General features: G+C 40.7%; 1 protein-coding gene across 5 annotated transcripts in view; it reads left to right on the top strand.

The window, feature by feature from the left end:
* Window positions 1-3606: 3606 nt before the first annotated feature.
* Window positions 3607-24442, top strand: part of VPS50 (VPS50 subunit of EARP/GARPII complex) — a 100165-nt gene continuing 79329 nt past the window's right edge. For 2 of the 5 annotated variants that reach the window (XR_014229057.1, XM_082320354.1), the window contains exons 1-9: window positions 3607-3822; window positions 6126-6194; window positions 15108-15230; window positions 15845-15916; window positions 17607-17660; window positions 21032-21102; window positions 21526-21643; window positions 21729-21764; window positions 24314-24396. Coding sequence is in view for 4 of the 5 variants with exons in the window: in XM_082320354.1 (XP_082176480.1) it covers window positions 3790-3822; window positions 6126-6194; window positions 15108-15230; window positions 15845-15916; window positions 17607-17660; window positions 21032-21102; window positions 21526-21643; window positions 21729-21764; window positions 24314-24396 (659 nt within the window). In the remaining variant the exon portion in view is untranslated. The remainder of the gene's footprint in view (window positions 3823-6125; window positions 6195-15107; window positions 15231-15844; window positions 15917-17606; window positions 17661-21031; window positions 21103-21525; window positions 21644-21728; window positions 21765-24313; window positions 24397-24442) is intronic. The other 3 variants (XM_082320356.1, XM_082320357.1, XM_082320355.1) reach the window with 2 other exon arrangements.

Genomic DNA, 24442 nt, shown 5'->3' with positions numbered 1-24442 from the left:
CCTGTCCCACACAAATCCCACCTTTTTCTCAGCGCTAAGCCAGGGCTTGGACCTGCAGCTGCTGGTTTATTTGCTAGGGAAATCAGCAATGAGTTAACAGGCCCTATCCTGTCCCCTGCCTTATGTGATTTGAATATGTGTATACAAAGAACAAAGGGAGTGGAGCACCTGTTAGATGAGCACCCATCTTCATTGCCTCTGACTTTATCGTTACCCTTCCCTGGCAGTCACAGCAAATATCACATAGAATGTAATAAACGCGGCACAGAATAAAGTACATTCAATTAATAAAAATAAGTGAATGCACCCAATGTAGAGGTTATATAGGTATTAACATCCTTTAGCTACAGTTTCATAAAAAATATCATGCTACTAGATGGTTCTGCTTATTTCAAAGTAGTGTTCCGAAGATTTTTTTTCAGATCTTTTCCATTGACAGCCTCTCCTTTTCTGATATAAAAAATATTAAGAGCACGAGCCTTGCTTAAATTTTTTTCTAGCACTTTCGAGCCCATAACTTTTCTGTATTTTCTCCCTTAACACAAGCATAACTTGGCAAAGATTTTGTTCCCTTTCTCTAAACAACATGTAGTCTGAAGTGTCCATCAGGCATCTTCTAACAAAGAATCCTGTGGCTAGAGTGCACAGCTTACTACAGTCGTTGAGTTAGCTGCCGATTACTGTTTATTCTGCGTTAACGTACATTGGTTTAATTACTATTACTATAGATATTAATGTATGACTTGGATTTTGTCCAAGGCTGTCACTCACTGTACAAATCCAATCAGCAGCAAACCAGGCAACCCTCCTACAGTTGCATGTGCAGTAACAGTTCTCAACAGCAAATATTTGCATCGACAGGGATGGTTTATCCATAGAAAAACAGACTAAGTTTTCGCTATACAGCTATACAGCACTTCAGCAGACTGTTATGGATTAACAAATGCTAGGTTAGACTGTATCCTGCCTTGTGCAGGAGGGACTGGTAGCAACGAATAGCCTCCCCCTCACTGCAGGGGTCCTGCAAGGTGCTAAGCCCCCACCAGAAGGGCTGAACACTCATTTTTTATTTAAGGGAGGTGAAAATACCTTCCAGAATTCTTAGCAGCTCTGTATAACCAGATGTAAGAAACATGAGGGTTATTTCAGGTTAACAAAAACGTAAGTACAGTGGTCCCACCAGAAATAAAGTTACCACCTGACATGAGCCGGTAGATGAAGAGGGTATTTTGCATATTCCCAAAGGCTTCCCAGGTCCACTGTCCTGCCCCTCCTGAATGCTGCTGTTTATAACCTGCTTAATCCACTTAACTGTAGGCTAGACATATCAAATTGCAACCTTTTATAAAACTCAAGTCAGAAATTATTATCTACTTGGTTTCAACATGTAATAAGATATTGGTCACAGGTTCCAATTAATTTCTAACTGAAATGAATGGGAGCTTTCACATTGGGATAAAGTCTGTGTTGGTGTTTTAAATGCCCTATGTGGGCAAAGAAAATTAAGAAAAAGAAGAATAGATTAGCAAAGTTATGCTTTTCAAGTATGTCCCCTTAGTTCCAGCATTTGGATATGCTCTTGACGTCATTAATATGCTGCACTTTTTTACACTGAGTAACTTACACAAACAAAGTGGATGCTAAAAAAGTACATTATTTTTTCTACAGAATCTAGCTTGTGCTGGTTGTTAAGTGGCATTTAGACTTAATCAAACCTCACTCTTTTTAATAAAGCAACTACATTAAAGCAACTTTATTTGCAGCACTAACATTCTGAATACTTTCCATATTTCTGCGAATTTTAGTTATTTTATTACTAACAAGTAACTTTGTTATGTGCTAAACTTGTTAAGAGGTTTTCCACAAAAATAACCATGGATTATACTCCCAATGGTAGCCAGAAGTAATGAATTCTTGCTAAAGAATTCAGGGAGGGGATGACTGGTCCCGACTTTCCCTTCACCACTGCATTGGTTCAAATGGAGAGCAGCACGCCCACTTTCACCTCTCATACCCTGCGACAAGTTATCAGCCAGTTGGGGGCTAAATAATAACGGGATTAGGAAACGTGTGCTAAGCTATGTGCAGGCTCCAATAATTCCAGAAGGAAAGACAACCTTTTCTGCAGGTATTACTATGCTGCAGAGGATGTGTTGGTAGCCACATTATTGAATGTCATCTCCAGTTAAGCAAAGATTATAGGATAAATTCTTCCTTTTTTTTGTATTGATATAGAATCACAGAATGCTTTGGGATGGAAGGGACCTTTAAAGGTCATCTAGTCCATCCCCCCTACAATTGCCAGGGACATCTTCAACTAGATCAGGTTGCTCAGAGCCCCATCCAGCCTGGCCTTGAATGTTTCCAAGGATGGGCCATCTACCACCTCTCTGGGCAACCTGTTCCAGTGTTTCACCACCCTCACTGTAAAAAATTTCTTCCTTATATCCAGTCTGAATCTACCCTCTTTTAGTTTAAAATCATTACCCCTTGTGTTATCACTACTGGCCCTGCTAAAAAGGCCCTCTCCATCTTTCTTATAAGCCCCCTTTAAGTACTGAAAGGCTGCAATAAGGTCACCCTGCAGCCTTCTCTTCTCCAGGCTGAACAGCCCCAGCTCTCTCAGCCTTTCTTCACAGGAGAGGTGTTCCATCCCTCTGATCATTTTTGTGGCCCTCCTCTGGACCCTTTCCAACAGGTCCATGTCCTTCCTGTGCTGAGGACCCCAGAGCTGGAGGCAGTGCTGCAGGTGGGGTCTCACCAGAGCAGAGCAGAGGGGCAGAATCACCTCCCTCGACCTGCTGGCCACGCTTCTTGTGATGCAGCCCAGGATACGGTTGGCTTTCTGGGCTGCAAGCGCACATTGCTGGGCCATGTCCAGCTTTTCATCTATCAGTACCTTGTCAGCTTTCTTTTTAGTTGAGATCTATACAACCGAGTTATAGAGACGCACAAGCCTGTTTTGGTGATGCAAAACTGCATCATCCGTGAACAGGCACAACGCTCTTCGGCATAACGCCTGAAATAACCCCAGGCAAACAGAACACGGTCAGTATTCAAAGTGTATTTTCTAGCTGGTCTGTCTCTTTAGACAGAGACTCGTTCAGTCGTCTCGGATAACTGCTTTCAAAGCCTAAACAAGCAAACCTCAATGTTCAAATACCCTATAAACATCCCCCAAACCCCAAGGAAACCCTCGGCCTGCTGGGCCACTCGAGGCGTTCGTGAACGTAAACCCAACGAGGAGGCCAAGGCAGAGCACGGGTTTTGGTGACACGAGTTCAGCCGCGCTTTCAGACAGCCGGCTGCCAGACTTCGAGCTCCCTCCACTGCTCCGGAGGGCTGCCAGGGCCGCACCGGCGCCGCCCTTCTGCCGCCCGGAGCCTTTCCCCTCCGCGGCCCAGTTCCGCCTCCCCGTGCGGAGGCGCCTCCCGCAGCCACCGCGGCTCCCGGCTCCCCGCTCCGCGGGCACGGCAGCGGGCCCGACCCGCGCCTCCTCTCGGCGCCCGCGGCCCGGCCGCCCCCGCGCCCCGCAGACAGCGGCCGCCTCAGAGCTGCCGCGGCGGAAGGAGCCACCCCACCCCGCTGCCTTCTCGGGTGCCCGCCCTCCCGGCCGTGCTGACGGGGGTTGTAGTTGGCCGCCGCCGCCCGAGGACTACCGGTCCCAGGGAGCAGCGGGCGGGCTCTGTCAGGTGGCGTCCAACATGGCTTCCCCGTGCCCGCCGGGGCCGGGGCCCGCGGCCGCGCGGGGCTGCTGAGCGCTGTCGGGGCGGCGGCGGCGGTGCCACCATGCAGAAGATCAAGTCGCTGATGACCCGCCAGGTGAGCGGCTGGCGTCGGGAGGGCAGCGCGGGCTCTCCCCGGGGCCGCCGTGCCTGGACCCGGTGGCGAGGGGGGGGCCGGGGCAGGCGTGTGCGGCCGTGCCCGGGCACCCTGGTGGGCCTCGGGGGCGCGGGCATGGCCCTCCGACCTGCTCCTGGGGAGGGGGCAGGCGTGGTGTGCATGAGCTCTTGGTACGCCTGCATCCAGCTTTTTTTTCCTCTTTAATCAAGCAATGGGAGCATGCGCTCACGTAGCTTGTGCGATAACAGACAGACTGGCGCTAAAGGTGACACGACTGGTCTGCGGCAGTTGCCTTTTGTCACGTATGATTTTGGGGCGCTGGGCCGCGGTGCCGTAACGTGGCTTGGTCCGACAGCAGACGCTTGTGGTGGGAAGGGAGGCGAGGCTGGGGAGGTGCCGGGGCAGTACCCGGGTGGGCACACGGTGGATGTGTGCCAGGGCACCTCGTGTGTGTCTGCCAGCCCGCTTCACCGTGTGCCACTTGTCTCTAGGGTTGTGTAGATCTAGTCTACGTTTGGACCAGTATTTCTAAGGTTGCGAGCCTTTTTAAAGGAGTGTTTTTAGAAGAGCATTCAAGTCATTCACGTATACGAAATACCTCTAAAATGAGGCCTGTTTGCCCATATGTCTAAATTTGAGAACTTAAAAAATCACTTGAGTCACCCACCACGTCAGATATTCTAGGTAGTTATAGAAAATGATGGGGAAGTCAGGAACTGAACTTTTGTTTTTTTTTTTTTCTAAACTGTGTCCTCAGAGTTGTGATACTTAACATGGGAGACAGGGCTTAAAAATGGAGATCAGCATGGAAGCTGAATATCCAAAATAATGTTCTGCTCGCCTTCAGTATAGGGGTAAACAATCAGTTTTCAGCTTGACTAAGAGGAGCTGTGGGAAGCCTGCCCAGTGTGGAAATGTTGTGGTCTGAAAATGATGCGACTTATGCAATTTTCAGCCTTTGGGAAGGATTAAGTTCCATTTAGCATCTGATAAGTGAAACTTTTTACTGCTTCTGAAGATAAGCTGCTAGTAGTGCAGATTTTTGAGAGAATGCGTGGAAGATTTCATGTGAAGTATGAGAAGCTGCAGCAGTTGCTTTGGTTGTTTGTTACCTTGAATTCTCGATGCATAGAGGTGAGTCACCTTTGGTGGTGGTAATTGGAAAGGGAGGATGTTTTGAAATTATGTGCAAGGAAATCTGAGAATCAAAACCAAAATGAAGAGATTTTCCATCCTAGGAAAACAAAACAATTGTAAAATGTAGTAGTTACCACAAAGGTGATGAACTTTTAAAACACTTTATCAGTTTCAAAGGATAAATACAAACTTTTGTCATCATAAACTCACATAGTAATTGCATAGGTCCTTTTGTTTCAAAGAAAGTGTAGGTACCCAGGGCCTGAAAGGGGCTTGGAAACAGTACTGTTAGCATCTACCACAAGAGTAGGAGAGAAGTCTGCTTGAAACTTGTGGCTCAAGTGAACACCCTGAAGTCTCAAGGGAAGCTGGAGTCAGAACCATATCTGAAACCTGAATGTTTAGATTCACCTCTGCCTAGGAGCTGGCAGAAAATGCGCTAAGCAGCATGTTCTGTGGTATTGCTTCATAAAATTGTGAATGTGTGGATGTTCAGCAAGCACATACTCAGCTGGTTAATTGATGCTTCCTGTACAAAGCTTCAGTCTACTAGAGTATATTCTATTTATGTGGCTATATGTGTTTTAAAGAGTAATAATTATATAAAACAGCTAATGTGGATTATGCATCTTTTTCAGTTTAGTTCTGCATAAGGAAAGCCAGTCCTAATAGTGTTACATGGTAAATAGACAAATATGCTGCCAAGCAAAAATAATATAATTTTGGTACAGAGTAGGTGGCACTTAACTTGAATTTGATTATTTGATTCCATTAAACCATTAAATTAGTGGAATGAAGTATGGTATGTTTTTTGGACACATACTTTTTAAAATTTAAAATAACATCTGGAAGTTGAGAGGAGGATATAAGTGAACTTTATGAAGGGAATGTTAGTGAACTGTACTGAAAAGGTACATATTGCAGCATAAAGTTGGAAATACTTAGATGTTTGAGGAGCATAATCTATACACCAATGGTCTTGCTTAAATGTTTGTAGAATAAGGTCTTAGCCTTCCAGCCTTATGTCAGTGTAATTTATTAAAGGATTTGTAGGTATATATTTAACACTAGCTAAGACTTGTGAAGTTTGATTGCAAGATACATAAAGTAAACAATCTTAACTGACTATTAAAATTCTTTTAAAGGGTCTGAGAAGTCCTCAGGAGAGTGTTCATGACCTCAGTCCTATTGAAAGCTTTCGGATTCCTAGTAAGGTAAGATACACAGTCCCTCCACCCCCACCCCCTTCATTTTTAGTTTTTCATTTTGTAGTTAGATGACACTTTGTTGTTTCTTTTTTTTTTTTTTTTTTTAACACCAGGTTTGCTGTTGTTCTTTTTGACAGTTTTGTTTCTTGCTGAAAATCTTTTAAAATATTTTTATGAAAGAATTAAGAGCTGTGAGGCAAAACAGTACACGGGCTCAGAATGAACTTGCATTAAACTTTCTTTCTTGGAACTTTTGAGTTGTCACTGGATGCTGATCTTAATATTATCTAGGTTTCCTGCTGGAATGAAGAAAAAAAAAAAACAAGAAGGAAAAAGAAAAGTGTCTTTTTTTTTTTTTTTTTTTCACTTTGGAAAGTAGATGCTAGATGGGTAGCCTGTATAGTTCTAGTCTTTTCATCGTTTTGGTGCCATAAGTATATTTCGTAGTTTCATGGGTTTAATCTTCAGCATATATAATTAACTTCATGTTCTACTTTAAATGTTATAGCCTTAGAATAATAATAGTTTTTTGGCTTTTTTTGGATCTCACTACTTCAATGATGGAGCTCACTCTTGTCTCACAAATCATGCTAAATAATCTGCATGTGAGGGAACAACTGTCACAATATTTGACTGTTCCTTAAACCCTGTTGATCTGAGTGGATGACTCACAAGACTTGCTGTGGATGCTGTTTATTATTTGCTCCTAATTTGGACTTTGATTTAACGAATGAGATATTTAAGTTATTGACTTGAATTTGGATGCCTTATTTTACAGTAGTTTAAAAAAACCCCCAAAACCCCATTGTGTTTCTTTGTCTCTATATAAGTGCTGTGTAATATGTTACTTGTACTGAGGCAGACCAGAAAATCAGTGTTACTGTATTTTTAAAAAAATCAAGTAACAATCTCTGAATTGGTACATAATACTCTGTTAAACAGTGGCCAATATATTGATTTCAGAGAGCGAAAGTATTCAGTTGCAGTGATGTTGAAAGAACTGTCTCATCTCCATGGCTTAGATTTCAAAATTGCAGATTTCTGCCACCCACTGAGCATCAAGTTTCAAACTGTCTTTTTTGCCAAGTTGACTATCCAGGTAAAAGTAGATGTAGGGTATCTTGGCTGGATTTCCATTCTATAATAGTTAGATGTTATGTGTCTGGTAAGCCTAAACCTTGTATCAATAACAATGGGAAAACAAATACCTCTCAATAATTTGTATTTTTTTCATACATTTATGTCAAGCATTTGTAATGTGAGAACATTATCTGCAACTGTTCTGCAAACGGAATCTGATTGCAGTTATGAATTCTGTGCCTGAAAAGCCAAGATTGCATCAGTGTTAGAACTTTTCACCTGATTACTTTTTTTAAAGTTGATAAAATTAGAGTATTATTCCCTTCTGTGCCACAGCATAAAACTTTTATATTTTTCAGTCTTTCAATATGTTTTTTTCCTTCCAAAATGTTTTAGGTGAGTAGTTCTCAAAATAACTACTATATTCAGAATATACATTGTATATTCAGAATATAGATTCTGAGTTGCTTACATTAACTCTTACCTTGTCAACAAGCTGTATTGAGTCTCTGACACTCATAAATTTGCCTGGTTATCTGATTATCTGGACAATGCTCTTAGTCATATGGTTTAGTTTTAGGTAGTCCTGCAAGTAGCAGGGAGTTGGACTCGATGATCCTTATGGGTCCCTTCCAACTTGAGATATTCTATGATTCTAAGAGAATGTTGAATAAAACTACTGAGTTTTGATCAGTTTAACTTCTGACTACGGTCCCAAGCCATTTGTCATGGTAACTTTACTTCTGGCCCTTTTCTTTTAGAGGAAGGATTTATATTATAATGCCTCCTTAACTTTGCTGAAACCTTTATTGTAGGATTTTACTTTTCAAATGATGAGACATCGGATGAGGCACTGTAATGTCTCCTGTCACTGTAAGCATAGATTCAGATACCCTTTCTTGAAAAGAGGAATTTTGGGGGATGGGGACACACACACACGTGTGTTGTCTGGGTTTGTGAGTAACCGCTAAGGTGATTAGGTTTCAGTACTGCACGGAAGTTGAAAATCATTGAGCTTTTGGATATTGGTATTTGTTTTGAACTGAAGCTATATTCAATGCCATGGCAACGTACTGATGTCACAAATCAGAAGTGCGTTATAATTACAGGATCAAGCAGCTTTGCTGGATAATTGAGGCTAATGCCTCTCAATAATTATTTTATAATAATGGACAAGTTTGGCAAAGGGAATCCACTTTTGAATGCAAAAGTAAAGGCTAAAGAAAAGGTGCAGATTTTTAAAGGCAATGAGTAAAAGTGTAACTTCATACTGTTGCAGGCTGCTATTTGAGAGCATATGTTGTTCTCTGCTGCCACATCTTAGTAACTGGTTTTGTTTATGTCTGGAATAACAAAAATCTCAAGCTCACCAGCCAAATACTGTTTTGATGATAGAACGGTTATGTTGCTGCACTTTTATCATCGTACTTCCACGTTCCAAGTGGTATCTCCAGATTGATACAGGTAAAGTGTTAAAAGCTGAGTTAAAGCTGTAGAGAGGCATACAGAATGAAAGGCTGCAGAGCCAGCATGAATTACTGGAAAGAGCACAAGCCATTGATAGATAATGCTAACTCCAGGGACAAAGCCATGTTTTTGAAATGGGGGACTGTCGTGCTAGTTTGGAGGTCAAATGAGAACTATGGAGCACAGAAGAAGAATATGTTGACATTGGATCCCCTGAGGGGAAAAGCAGCACAATTAATTTGGTTCTTGATATCTGAAAGTTGTTGGTTTGCTGACTGGTGGCTTGCTGGCAAACATGTTGAAGTGATGACTGTGCTCCTCAATTTTTTATTTTTTATTTTTAAAAAATGAAATGTTTTGGTACCTGAATATTTTACTGAACACCTCCGAGTGTATGTACTCACATTACCCAGTACTCAAATAAGTTCTGCAACTGTCTTGAAAAATGCTTTACTTTCTGTTGTAATACAGACTCATACCACCAACTTGGTCACACAGAGAAATAAGTGTATAGTAGTTTAAATCTGTGATATAGTCTGTCAATATGGCAAATCTGAACTGCAAGGCTGGATTTCTAGAAGAGAAAGTTGTCTGCAGAGAGATTTCATATCTTTTTTGATTGAGATACCTTATTTCATCTGTGTGCCCTGATTGCCCTGGGAGCTGTAATTCGTTTTGAACCATTCTGTTATTGTCAGCTTTGTTGTTTCCCAAGCTGGTAACAGTTTTGTTTAGTAGATTCTGTCACAAAAGGGTGAGATAGCTATTTTGTACACTTGAATTCAAGTGTGTAGGGTTAATAATGAGTTGACTTTGAATTAGCTCATGTTTATCTTGATGATAATCAGTTCATATGCAATATACAAATATTAGCTGACTTTGTGGCTTATGGTGGTAAACAACACTGAAAGTTTATTTTTTAATGCTTTTCCTATAGACACAGAAGTGTGGCTTTCTTAGTCTGTGTGGGTTTCTATTTCCCCAACAGTAGCTGAGTGCTTTTCAGGGGTGCATTAAGCAGTGGCGTGACTAATATCTGTTCTGTGGATCAGGCTTTGTTGTTCTTTCCACCAGGAGAATTATTTTCACAATGTAACATTTGTTTTGGTGGAGTCAGGGCTTTTTAATAAGTACTGTCTATACATACTGAAGAAGGAAAGCTCAAAAGAAGGTTCTGGGCATTTCATGTGAAAGGTAAGGGAGTACCACAGACTTCCCTGTGGGACTGCCTTCCCTAGCTGTGGATTAGCTGGGGTGGAAAAAAAAAGGAAAAAAAACCAAGTTTTGAGGTGAGTTTATAGATACAGTTATATATACATTGAGACATATATAATATATAAACATATCTTTTTATATAGATAAAACTAAAAGATTGTGTGTGTATATATGTAAAAAATACTTTATACATTTAGTTCATGGTGGTAGTATGTTGCAATGTACCTGCTGATTGAAGCTCTTGAGCAGGGCTCTCATCCTGGTATTTAGGATTAGCTTTTAACACAGGTGTTATCCAAGCTCAGAATGGAGGGATATAAATTGACAGTGTGATCATTGGTGTGTTTTTGGCTCATGACAAAGGGAGGGAGGCTGTGTCCAAATGAGTACAGCGCATGGCCCCTGGCACGCTGTGTGTAGAGGTGCATAGGCTATCACTGACCTTCAGCTTCTAATTAGATTAGAAACTTTTTAGTTTTGTGTTTTTTTTTTCCTCTGAGTAGTATCCATTAACTTTTTTCAGTCTCTTCACTTCCCAAGTCTTTCAGTTGATAGTGGCTGGAGTGCAGAAGGTGTTTGTTTCAACCCTGTACCAGTAATGCTTCATTCAACAGAGCAATATCGGTTTTGGTGTTACAGGCAGTATAGAATACAAGGAGAGTGGGAGTGTGATGCACTGGGAAATAGCTGGGTAAGTCATCTAAAACTTGCTGAACTGCATTTCAGATGAGTCTGTGATGAAATGACTCTTCTGAAATATATTTCAAGGAATTGCCATAGGCTCCTAGACCTGTAAACTTCTATTTCAATAGAACAGGGAGGCAAAATCATGTGAGAAGTGTGTGGAAGCGTGTGTTTTATTTAGCAATGGCTTCTTCAAGTATGCAAAGCTGTCAGACAGGTTTTCCTTTTTTTCCCCTTTTTTCCCCTTTTTTCTTTGTCTCCCCAGAAACTCTTTCACTGATCTATTTAGGTGGCATTATGAAAGAGAGACCTGCTGCTTAGGGTTGCGCTAATTGCAACCTGAAAGGAAGTACGTTTTACAGGATAAATTGTCTTTCCATGAAAGTATGATTTAAAAAAAAAAAAATTGCATATGTGACTCCACAAGTGATGCAAGTTTTATGTAGGAGGTGAAGTCTCTTGCTGAACAAAACTTTGGAAAAATGAGTAGCCCATGGAACAGCATCTTAGATGGCTGTGTTGGCCCGTTATTGCTTGGAGAGTTCCTACTGCTGGATGTGCGCGTTAACCTGGGCAGGTGGATTGAAATGAATACTGTGTGGTCCACCGTGTCAGTGTGCTGCTCTTCCTGATCTCCTATGTATATAATTAATTCAGTTTAGCAATGGCGAAGTTCTCTGCATGATTATCATCATATGATTCCTTCTGTCCCAATTTTTTATAGGTTTTTCTATTCAGAATAGCACTTGGAATTGCTGAATTTACATAAAATTCACATAAAATTTACCAACAAGCATGTTTTAATGTTGACTTTTTTTTTTTAAAGGCAGATATTTAAGTGGCAATAGTTAGGAAAGTTTTGAGGTGGAAAAGTGCCCTGAGGGATTTAATAGAGCTTCTCTCTCTACCTCTGCTAAGTGTGTGAGTACTAGCTCCACAGTGCAAAATCTGGTCTTCCCTGAGGCCCCTGAAACTATGGGCTTCATATGTATATAGTAAATTTTTTTTTGTATCTCCGATTGAAGGGATGAGGAAAATTGAATATCAGCAAATAAACTTTAGCCAAGGACGTTTGCTTCCTTCAGTGGTGAGTGAATAGATTGGCCTTGAGCATGTTAGTTATTTGAAATGTAGTGGAGCATGATGCACTGGAAGCTGCAGTTTATCATGGCATAGTCTGGTGGCAGATAGTGTAATTTATATGGGAGCTTAAGTTTATCCTGGAGAGTTGTTGAGTTGTTGTCACTAGACTGCTTTTCTTGACAGAATGAACAAGATAAAGAAAAACCCTGTCCGTTTAATAAATATTTTCCTAGGTAGTGTTTTGGCAAGAAACACTAAGATGAATGATGTTTCTGAGACAGGCTAAAATGGTTTCTTAGTAATTTTCCTAGCCACATCAACTTTATTTTTGTGCTGAAAACACAACAGAAAAACCTTTTTGTCTTCTACAAAGACAGAAAGGTCATTGATTAGGTTTCATTGAAATGCTCATATTAAAAACAACCCTCCCAATTTATTATCACATGGCTCTAAATCCAGAATATGTCTCCACAATGGCTTCTTAATACATCTTCAGGGGATGTCAGTCACATTGACCTATGGCATTGACATATCATTTCACCAATATGACAAGATATCAGTAGTCTAGGAATTCAAATGATCCTAAACATTTCTTCTTGGGTTTTCTTCTTTTTTCTTTTAACAACCAACCATGCAGGAACTTGTAGCCAAATATCAGATGATAAATTAGATGATTTGCAATGGTTTGGTGGACAAATGAAGCCGACCCTGTTGCCTGTCTTGGGTAATTTTTAATTTTAGTTTTATATAGCTAAAACTCAATGTACTGTAAGATGTAAGCTAATTTATAGAGGGATGTACAGCATAAAGCTGCCATTTGTTAGGGAGTCCAGAGGGAAATAATTTTTTGTTTGTTTGTTTTAAAGGGCAGGAATACATATGGTATTCATTCTCAATAGTTTAAATTATGATAGATCCGTTGCTTTATAAATTAAATTATTGCAAGAGCAGTATGCCATTGAATCTGAATGTGTGCATCCTCTGCCAATCCAAGCACCCTCATGTGATGGAAACTTCAAACCCATAGATTAAGAAATTGGAAGAGACTGTAAAGGGACTATTTTTCAAGAATCTTTTCATTCTCATCCCTCATAACCTGCCCTCCTCTCCTCTGTTTCTCATGCTCTTAGTGAAGCTGAAATGTGAGGTGGAAAGGTGTCACCGCTGGGTGAATTGCGTGGCTGGAGCTGGAGGGACAGGTCTGCCTGCGCAGAGGCCTGCCTGGCTCCTTGGTGCCGGTGTGGTGCCACGGGCTCTCCGCTGCCGGTGTGGTGCCATGGGCTCTCCGCTGCCGGTGTGGTGCCACGGGCTCTCCGGTGCCGGCTCCCCGTCGTGCTGGTACCATCCGCAGGCAATGCTGCGTAGCCCTTGCCTTTGTCCGAGCAAGGTGCTGCTGTGGCTTGTGGCGTTGCGGACTTGTGCTCGCAAAGAGCGGGACCGTGCTCAAAATCTGTTTTAAACAGTTTGTCTAAAGAATAGCATCGTTTTGCTTCGTTATTGTTAATTACTGTTGTTATATTGTTATTTACGTGTATTATTTCCTTATTTTTCTCACGTCTGTCGGTGCACTCCCTTCGTCCATGCCTTCCCTGGCACAGCCTCCTGCCGGGTGCCCGTGTGGCGGGGGCAGGGTGCTCCCTCACCCCGTGCTGCAAGGCAAGGCAGGCTTCTCCATCCCGCCGCACGCCAGCCAGCCGCCGCCGGGACGCGCCGGCGGCAGCGACTGCACCAGGCGCTGTCAGACGGCCCGTCTGTGGGGATCCGAGGCCCCTGGGCCCTCACGGGAGAGGAAGAAGGCGGCTCCTCGGTGGCTTTTCTCCGGGTTACCCTCTGCCCCAGCTCCGCTCCGAGCCGCCTTCCAGCCGCGGCTTCGCCCGCGCTCCAGCGGGTGGCGCCCGAGCACCGCGCGGCGGCCGGGGGCCGGGGCCGGGGCCGAGCGGCCTGCGGCGGGGCGGCGTCCCGGCCGGCCTCTCCTTTGGCCTCCGTTGGGCCCGCTCGTGTCACCGAGGGGCTGCTGCCGCTCGGGGACACGAAATCCGGTTGAAATCCGGTTTTCTCTCTATCGGAGCCATTGCTTCCCCCTCCCCCCCTTTTTTTTTAAAATTTTTTCTTCTTCCTTCCAGAGGTATTTTAGAGGAGCAGCGGCTCCTTCTGATGCTCTTCCAAACCCTTCACTTGTCAGCCCTTGGCTGTCTCTCATTGTGTAGAGAAACAGCACCTTGCGTGGTATTTAAAATGTCACCTTGCCTCATAAGGTGTACGAATTGACCTTATTTCAGTGGATGTTCAAAATAAGCAAGTTAGTCGTTGTTCAGTCAATTAGTCTAAAATCTAAAATCTGATGCCTCAAGCTGGCAAAATAAGCCCTTGAGCTCGTGGTGATGAAGATACCGGCACCTTGTCGCATTGTAACAGCTTGGCGTTGTTGGGAGGCTTGGGATCTTTATGGGACACTTAAGTCTGCTGGATCGCTTCACCAGGGTTAAATTCCAATACCGAGCAATTTGATCCATTTTAGCTTGATTTTTGCTGAAAGAATATCCTGGCACTTCTCCCTTTTGAGTCTCTTGATAAAGGATTTTCATTCCTTTGGTGGGAACAGCCTCCGGGAGAGGGCTAGTATTAGCTGAAATGTCCAGTAGAGGAGGGGAAGAGGAGGCTCAGGCTCAGGCCTCGGTTTGTTGCGACTGCTGGAAGCAGCTGCCTTGTTGAGAAGCCCTTCCAGAGGAGGCAGTGACAGCAAGGAAGGGGATGCTCACCTCTTGAATATTAGCTTCCAGAAAGCTGACAGCACATCTCTGCGAGGACCACCCTGCTAGTTGGAGAAAAATCTGAAATCTGTTGATTTTGTGCAAAGAAGGTAGATTCTGGTTTTGCCTGTAAAAAATTCAAGTGTTGAACGGCATGACTTTCATTAAAGTGAATTCTGAGGGCTGAACTGAAAACTTATACATTTGTAGTGGCACTGTCTACCTTATGTTTACAAAGATGGTTCTTCTGGTTTAAAAAATTCAGGTTTTATTTGTTACGTTTTTGTGGGTTTTTTTGCTTCTGCCTGCCAATTTATTTTTGGTTTATTATGAGAATTTCTAAACTTTCAGGAGGAAAAAACCATGGACCAAACATGCATTTGTGCCATAAATGTATTGATGAAGAAGTGTTTAAGTGATCTGCAACACTGAAGTCTGCATATTGTTCTTTGAAAAGTTTTAAGTATCTTGCAGTTTGTAATGGGAAGAACAAGCCACAATGTACTGATCTTTCTTTTCTTTGCCATTGCTTCTTGTACTAATGTTGTAAATGGCTTTTGAAAAGTATTTGTTTTGGTAAAACATTGTTCTTGTTAGGATGTGATAATACATCATGGAAATCCTTTTTTGTTTTGTGAAGGAGGACCTCAGAGAACTACGTGAAGAACCAACTGATCCTCAAGCTCAGCAAGAAATAATTAACAGCATTGAAGAAGTTTATTTTTCCAATGATTCCTTTGATATTGTGAAGTATGAGTTAGAGGTAAGTTGTCTTCTTAAAAGAAAAGACAGTAATATAACAAAAATGAAGGTCAAAAGTATCCTTGTTTCAATGAGCTATTTTTTGTTTTGTTTCTCATATCTTGCATTAATGCAAAACTGTACCCTCCCACCTCATCTTGCATTTGTGTTGAGCTTCTAGCATATCGTCTTGATATGGAGTCTCTTTTTTAACATGGTAGAATTAGTATCAGTTGTGCTAACAGGCGCTTCATAATTTAAACTATTGTGAAAAAGACAAAATAGTTGGAGGGGAAAAAAAAATCCGTTCTATATTGTGGGTATTTTTTCGGCAAACTGACTGAGACACAATAATTTCAATGATTAGGGGGGTTGTGTGTATACATATGTGGCTTAAAATAAGGTAACTTTGAGGTAATTATGATATTATATTATGTGATTATGATAATACATTGTTTATCTTAACAGTCATCTATTTCAGTATCCATCATTTGAAATAATGGATTAATTCTACAAATTAGATTGCAGAAGCAATAATCACATTTCTTTAATGGAATTGATTGGTTAGTTAACACTATATGTGTATTTAAGGTCCTTTTAATTTCTCACTGAATTTAATTTGTTGCTTACATGCAGAGGCTTCCTCCAGTACTTAGTCTTCAAGAACTGGAAGAGTACAGAGACAAATTAAAACAACAGCAAGCTGCTGTGAGTAAAGTTGTTTCCTCTGTACCCTCAGGCAATTTGTTGTATTTTCTATAAGTCTAGCCAGAAGCGTAACTGAAAAAATTTTGATTTCTTAAACACATTAGATATTAAGCATTTTTTCTTTTAATATTGTGTTGTGTGCTTTTATAGTCAAAAATCATATCAGTAAATAACAAAATCGTATGAAATCATGGAAGTAAATCTTGGTGATGAGTATTGTAACAAGGAGCAGATGTGCTAACTGTTTAGAAACTCAATTTTCTGAATGTTCAGCTTTTCCAATGTATTGCAAGAAAAGTAATGTTCAACGTAGCACTGAATGGTGTGCTAATATCTCTTTTTCTGAGGGATTTCTGGCAACGTAAAACATAAAATGTTTTAAAAACTCTTTCCTTAGAGTTCCTGTTTTCTCTTATTTTTCATTTGCCAATTTATTAATCATCCGCAAGGGTTTCTAGTGAATACTGGTACAGAGTTATTATGTAATAAAACAAATGAAATGTAACAATGAGTAATAACTATAATTTACGGGGGGAAATCAGAGTTGCAGCTTCTGAAACGTACTTGTTACATTTCAGGCTTTTTAAATTATTGATTCATTGCTCTTTTAAAGATGAATAATATGGTACAGGGAATGAATGTATTAACTGTGACATTTGGAGAGTATCTGCAAGTAAAATAACAGTAATAATCCTAATTCATGTCTTTAAATCAATGAAATGTACAGAAGGAGAATATGGAATTGTTAACAATACATAGAGAACAAGTTCCTTCTGCCTAAGACTGCTTTTTCCAGAATAAACCTGTGAAATTTTGTGAAGTATTAGTGACAAGTTGAGCAAATGAATGTTCCGTATTTCTCACCAAGAGGTATAAGGAAAGAAGTTGAAAGTGGGTGGCGGTTTTTGGTTTTGTGTTGTTTTGTTTTTCTTTAAAGTTTAAGAGGACATCTGGTGGTGACCTAGTTTTGCAAGGAAATACACTCAAGGCTGAGAGACAACTTCATTGAGATATGCTGGATAATCCTAATACCTGTTATCAATGTCTTGGCCATTCTGCCTGGATGGTGGGAACCGGCTGCAGCTAGGGGAGTTGGTTTCAGTGCACGGCTGCTGCTGAAACATGAACTGGAAGGTGCATACAGCTAAAGAATAATAGGGGTGAGAACAGGGCATGAGGTTTCCAGGGAATATGGCCCGTGTGTGTCTTTCTTCTAGAAAAACAAAACCAAAAACTTTCAAAGCCAAAACTTTTGACAAGAAACACGTGTCCAATTCTTCCCCACCATCCCCCCAGTCAGGATTAGGGCTTTCTTGTGTCTTCCTTAACCTAGTCTAAATATGATTCTGCTATAGGAAGGAATTGTTGCTTGGATTTGTTGTCCTCCTTGGGCATGTTCCAAGTTGCTAAAATTTCTTGTACGCTGTATATCGTGTCCTTGTGTCATATTTCCAGCTGGAGTGTGAGAGACTTATTTTTTTCTTCTCCTGTCTCAATTATTGTCCATGTCAAAGATCTCCGAGAGCAAAACAAAGCAAAACTGCTTTAGCTGCTTGCAGTAGAATATTGGCACATCTTCTCTCCTTGCTCTCAAAACGTAACTGGAACAGCTGTCATAATGATTCTCTAAAGGTGTTTTTTTCCTACCCATTTTTCTGTAGTAGGGGAATGTAATATTCTTCTTTTTAAGGTATCTAAGAAAGTTGCAGACTTGATTCTTGAAAAACAGCCTGCATATGTTCAGGTAAGACAACATTAACTTTTTCAGAGTAAACCGCTCCATTTTGTGCTGTTACAATGCTGCTCTTGTTTCATTAGGGATTAAATCTAGTAATTTGTTAGTAGAGATGCTAGTGCCTGGTTGGAACTAGCTGTCTATGTATGCCAAACCTGTATCTGTAGAGTGAAAAGAACCAAGGGCGTATTGAGCTGGAGGCCCTTAGGATGATAAAGGCTTTGGCATATGACCACTTTAAGAAGGCTTTCTGAAAACATGAATTCACAGGCTTGATTAATACCTGTAGTGGACTTGAACAGGAGCTTCTTTAGTGCGTGTGTTTAGTAATGGCTTCAGATCTTTTTCCGTAAGAGAAAACAGCAATGACCTTTCTTAAGAGCACTTAACCAGAAACCTGCCGCTAATCTCAGGCAGTTGCGAGAAGAAAGCATCTAAGAGAAGACTGGGCTGGAAATAGAGCCTCAACATGTCAAAGATCTCTGAGAGCAAAACAAAGCAAAACTGCTTTAGCTGCTTGCAGTAGAATATTGGCACATCTTCTCTCCTTGCTCCCAAAACGTAACTGGAACAGCTGTCATAATGATTCTCTAAAGGTGTTTTTTTCCTACCCATTTATTTTTAATCATGCCCCTATACATTTGGTCAGCTCTGCCTGATTTTAACTGATCTTTCCAGGAAATGACAGTGAGAATTCTGCAAAGTGGGAACTTCGGATTGTTATCAAAGTAGTCTGAGAATTATCCTGTGGTCGATAATTCTGTGTGTGTACAGCACCTTGCATGAGCATTGTCAAACCAGTGATTATGGCAATTCTCATTTTGGTCAAGAAGCTGGAGAGAGTGTGGGACGGCAATGATAGCTGCGTTTGGTGGTGGAGGTCTCTTTTTTTTTTTTTTCCCCTTTCTTCTCCTCTCTCCTCTCTCCTCTCTCCTCTCTCCTCTCTCCTCTCTCCTCTCTCCTCTCTCCTCTCTCCTCTCTCCTCTCTCCTCTCTCCTCTCTCCTCTCTCCTCTCTCCTCTCTCCTCTCTCCTCTCTCCTCTCTCCTCTCTCCTCTCTCCTCTCTCCTCTCTCCTCTCTCTCCTCTCCTCTCCTCTCCTCTCCTCTCCTCTCCTTCCTCGTTAACCTTCTTCCAGTTACATCCCTCCTTTCCTTGCATCCTGCTGGTCAGCTGATACACTGTTGCTGCAGACTAGGGCTTATACCTCCTGGGTGTTAACCCAGGATAGATGTCTTGGAGCTGGAATTATTTTCCTCTTTCATCCAGAGGGCACAACTTCCTTTTCTGCTCGCTTACGCTCGTGGCCTACGCATTCAGCCTTAGTGACCTTGTGAGTGTCCCATCTGTGCTCTGGCATTTTGCTGGGTAGAAGGAGGAGTGCTGCTGTTTAAAGGAAAATGGGGGGCTGAGCATTGCTTGCGTCATCTCCTGCAATAGCTGGTGGAAGAAAAAGCCGTAAGGGTAATATTATTTCAGTTTTAGTTAAAGGGGTCAAGTGGGAGGTTATTGCAGAAGGAGGCTGGGTAAGTGCTACAGTGGTCAAGTCTTCATAAGATAGCGTAGAGGGGGACAGAAAGAGTAATTGTACGGTATCAAATCGTTCTGGTGTAGTTTTGCTGTTGTGCATGTTTGGAATTGATGTTGAGTGAGTGCTGCTTCTTCTGAATCCAGCAGCTTCACTTTGAAAACCCCCTCTCAGTGCATAATAGTACTGTGGAGAATGTGCTTCTTGCATTTTGCAGTGTCATGTTGATATTCTTATCCCAGCAACATCTTAGTGAGGTGCACATGTTTTATACCAAGAAGTTCTTTCAGATGTTCCAAGGGGACAGTTAAAAATCCATCATGCTAGTCAGAATCTTTTAAAAACATTTCTCAAATGCATATTTGCCTGATTAAGTCAATAATCCTTCAGTGTTACTTACGGGCACAGGCTTGCACAATTATTCTTGTCAGTAGGCTTACTTATCAGAGATTTCTGGTGGGCATTGTAGGACTTACTTTCCCACTACAGGCACTACTGTGGGCTGAGAGGGGCATGGCACAGACACAAGGCAAGGGATTTACTGTTTTCCCTTCTTAGAAGGAAGGGCATTCTTTAGGAACAACCAATGGGTGGAAGATTGTCTTCGAGAAGAGAAAAAATGTATTTAGCCCTAAATGCTGGACGGCAGACTCCCTCTCTGGAGACCATTAGGCTGCACTCTCTCCTGGTGCCTCTCCATCCAGTCACGTTCAAAGGAGAGATTTTACAGAATCTTTGCAAGAGGCGAGACTGGAATGGAGTCGCTCCTTATTGTATGCGTTTCCTCATGAAAAAGGGAACAATGGCCTTTTGAATAGCTCTGACATTTGCAAAGTATGTTTTTAGTGAGAAGTAGCTACTGAGGAAAGTAACCTTTGAATTTGGTTCCTTAAGATATTATGCATATCAGCAACTAAGCTGTCATTTATCGAAAACCAACGTTGGTAACATAAAGGAGGGACTGGTTTTGGTGAAAGATGCAGCCCAGTGATTTGTCAGAATTACTTGTATCTTTGGAGACTGACCAGGAGCTGGTCTTAAAGTGAACTAAACTTTAAACCTGTTTTTACTTGTCATATCATTAGAATTAGATTAGTTTTCAAAGTGAAAATCTCCCTTCTCCCCATGGAAAGCACTTGATGTATTTTGAAATGATGAGCAGTATTTAAAAAAAAAAGTTTGGGTTTTTTTTTTTTCTTTAGTGTGGGAACAGTGTTCACTTTTCTTCAGTGCTGTTCCTAACAAAAGAAATCCTAACAGTTATATTGAAATTTTAATTTTTTTTAAAGGAGTTGAGATTATGCTAGACACTTCACGAAGTCAAAATCAAGCTAAATTCAGGTCACCTGTGCTGAAGAGTTTTCAGCTGAAATTCAACAGGATACAATTAACATTCATTATGAAGTGACATGTATTCAATTGATGGAATACAAGTGCTTCTAAACAAGAAAATGCTGTGTGAAACATGATTTTTTTTTGTTTTGTTTTGTTTTGCTGCTCTCTGGCATATTAAACCCTGTGCTTCTGTCCCTGAAGCTTTGATCATTCTGCTGTGGTGCATTAATGGTATGGAGATTCTAGGCTGAATGTGCAGTAGGTAGATGTAGAGGGTCCCACTGCAATGAAAATGGATTTCAAGTGTCTTTCTTCAGAAGAGAATTGTATTTTAAAAGATAGTTTATGTTAATGTTATGTTCCAGTGCTCAGCATATTTAAAATGATGAAATAAATAACAGATAAAGTAACTCTACAAAGCCATTATGACATCTCAGGGGAAACTTACTAATCACTAGCCTTCGCTGGTGTGTAGCATGACTTTAACTTGTATATTTATTTAACCTATGTTTCTCTGTAGGAACTTGAACGTGTTACATCATTGCAGACTGGCCTTCAGCTAGCAGCTGTTATTTGCACAAATGGAAGAAGGTATCTTGCTTAAATAATGGCAGAGATTGAAAGGGGGAAAAAGTATTTAAGAAGAAATCTGTAAACCCAGAAAGTTTGCTTGCTGATATTTCCTGTTTATGTGCTGAATGGAATTAGCAATAGTAGTTAAAAGATACTGGAAAAAATACCAGCTGCTTTCTCTCTTGCAGCTCTCACTTTTTCAATTGGGAGTTGTCTTTAAAACAGGAACCTTTTGAGATACACCACTGATCCACAGACAAGTTCTGCAGAAGGAAAACATACCTTCTTAGTAGTCTGTTGGTATCATCTCAATTTCTGGGTTTCCCTAACAATGCTGACAGACTTATTTTCTAGCATGTATTTTGATGGACATGTTAGAATTTATTAGAAATAAGTTTTATTTTACATGTCAAAGAATATGTTCATTTTTAACTTTTGCAGACACCTGAATATAGCAAAGGAAGGCTTCACACAAACTAGTTTGGGGCTTCTTGCAAATCAAAGGAAACGACAGCTGCTTATTGGACTGCTAAAGTCTCTGAGAACAATAAAAACACTGGTATGTACAGTTGTTTTTGTTCAGTAGCAAAATATTTTTCTTCATTTCTGTGTAGTTATCACTTTTTTTTTCTATTTCTTTTTAGCAAAGAACTGATGTGCGTTTGAGTGAGATGTTGGAGGTAGGTCCCTGCCAGACTATTATAATTTGAAGCTATTCTAAGTCTACTTTTGTCAGTCATCTTAATTTTGCCCCTTCTTTCCTTCCTCTTGCAAACAGGCTATGAATGTGTGCATCTGGTGAAATTATATTTTTATTCTTTTTTTAAATGTTGTGAGAAATACTTCATATCTAATTAAATAGCCCCTGTGCTGGGGAGGGGGGAATGTTTTCTGTCAAAGGCTCAATCCTGCCTTTAGATCTGGGCACTGAGGCTTGAGTTAGTTCAGTGAGAGTGCTGTGGAGTCTTCTCTCCCCTCCCTACCCTCAACTTACACTTCTTCACTGGCCTTAGCTTGATATTTGGAAGAAAAAAAAGCTGAGATTTAGCCGATTGTTGATATCCTGGGTCTGGATAAAGTACTTCTACTGGTATATTACTGTACAAATTTATATATGGGTTCCCTACTTAGTATTTTATTTGTAAGTGTAGTAGCTTCTCTCCTTATTCATTGGGTTGGCTTTTTAATAGTCAGTTGTAGAAAACATTGCAGCATGCAGGCCATGACACTGAAAATTCTACTGATACAGTATATATACTGCCTAAAAATGCAGTAGATAGATACTGCACAGAGCAAAAATAAGATCTTGTCTTAAGGTGATTGTTTGAAAGACAGCTTCAGGATTTTATTGACAACTATATTTTAATCATGTAATGTAAAAATTTTGGCTTGCTAGTTTGCCAAATATTTACAGCTAATACTGGATGGAACGTCATTATGGTAATCCCTAGTTACTAAATTTGGAAATGGAGTCTTAATAATTGTAACTCTTAAGATTCTTTGAGTTTAATTCCATCTTGGGTAATAACACCTTATCTCAGCACGCTTTCTTATTCTTTACTAAGCAAGAATGTATTAATTTACAGGCTGCATGAATATTGCCTTCTGCTTAGTAAGCCTTGTACAATGATTAGTTTTTCATTTCTGTGCTGTATTTTGTTGCACAGGAAATCAGCTCTTCACTGTCTACTCGTAGGAGTTGTCTTGAGACAGAGGTGTGGGCGTTGCATTCACACCCAGACCCTAATGTCTGATTATCATAATTTGCAAGTGATTTTTAAAGATTGAGGGCTGCAACTGCCCTTTCTGGCTAAGTGCAGTTACAGAGCTGTGCTCAGGTCTGCTCCCAATAAGGTATCCCAGATATTGGCCAATCTATTGTCTTTACTCCAAGAAGAAGTTAGTAGCTTGGAATATGCATGAGAGCTATTAGTAGCCATTCCCAGAGGAACATCTAGATAGGGTTCCCAACTGAAAAAAGACCAGACATGAAGCTATAATAACTTACAGGGGTGAGCTGCATCTGGAATATATTAGTGATATATGTTATGCAAGCAGGCTTTCTGATTTGAGCTCTGTCAGACTTAATGGAGCAAGTACCAGGTTTCCAATGGAGAAGGATGCAAAGAACTGTAAATGCAGCAATCGTTTTAGACCAATGTACTGTTCTGTTTTCATCTAATGGATAATATGTGTGGTTTTTTTTGTGTTTTTAGCTAAACTTGATCTGCATTAGAATGCTGCTGTTAAAACCAATTTCATTTCAGAAACTTCTTTACGATAATAGCCGAATATAAATTGCCCTTGCGTTTTTACTCTTCAATAATGACTTTGAAATTCCAGTAACAGCTTTGCATTTGAGCTCTCTGAAGCACGTAATATAACAGATGTAATTAGGACAAAAAAGGAAAGCTCTTAGTTATTAAAGAGGGTTTTCCTTCCTCCAAGAGCCTTTCTGGCCTCATACCTAATAGGCCACAAAAATAGTAGTTATACCCAAGGCACTGCCCATGTTCTGTTGGCAAGATCCTGGGGTTTTACATTTTTGTGTGCATGTTTTTGTTTTGGTTTTGTGCTGGCATCTTCATGTACTTCCTGATTGATCTGTCTACCTACTGGGTATTCTTCTTATAAATTAGGACAGTAGTTCCATATTTTTTTTCTAAGGTATGTTCTTTTTGTCCTGGGGCCTTGTGCGAGCCGGTTGTCTTGAAATTAATTTCTAATTAGTTATAGAATGTGTCAAATTAAATAGTGTTTATTTGGGTATAATGTTGGAGTGTCTTCCTTGTGTCTTTTTAGGTTTTGTAAAATATGGCAACAACCTGCCAGTGCCTGAACTTACCTCTTTCCTTGCTCATGAATAGATCATATTGTATTAACAAAGGTTTGAAAGTTAACTGGGAAGATGTTAGTTGTTTTGTAATAAAAGCTTTCTGATGTGTTTTGTATGAATGCATAAGGAAACAAAACAGCAAGTCATTTGTATAAGGTAATGTAATACATAGTGTTTTCAGATGTTGCTAACATGTTGTCTGTTTTAATTCTAAACTGCTTGCACATTAAGTTCTGCAGTAGACTCTCACTCATTTCCTTTAACTTTACTGTATAGATGTAAGAGGCAAAATATTTTGTTTTTAATGTTTATACATAAGCAAGCAAGCAAAAATGGGTGTTACAGTGTTTGCTTCAAAAGCCAAATTAGCTTTCCATCGTATTTTATCCTAAGGAAGAGGACTATCCAGGAGCTATTCAGCTGTGCTTGGAATGCCAGAAAGCTGCCAGTACTTTCAAACACTACAGTTGTATAAGGTAAGGTGACATTGTGCAGATTTCAGCTTCTGTATGATTTCATTTG

Source organism: Platalea leucorodia, assembly GCF_965183815.1.
Source record: "Platalea leucorodia genome assembly, chromosome: 1".
Taxonomy (NCBI): domain Eukaryota; kingdom Metazoa; phylum Chordata; class Aves; order Pelecaniformes; family Threskiornithidae; genus Platalea; species Platalea leucorodia.
Note: the sequence above shows the minus strand (reverse complement) of the source record. Positions and strands in the feature narration are given on the sequence as shown.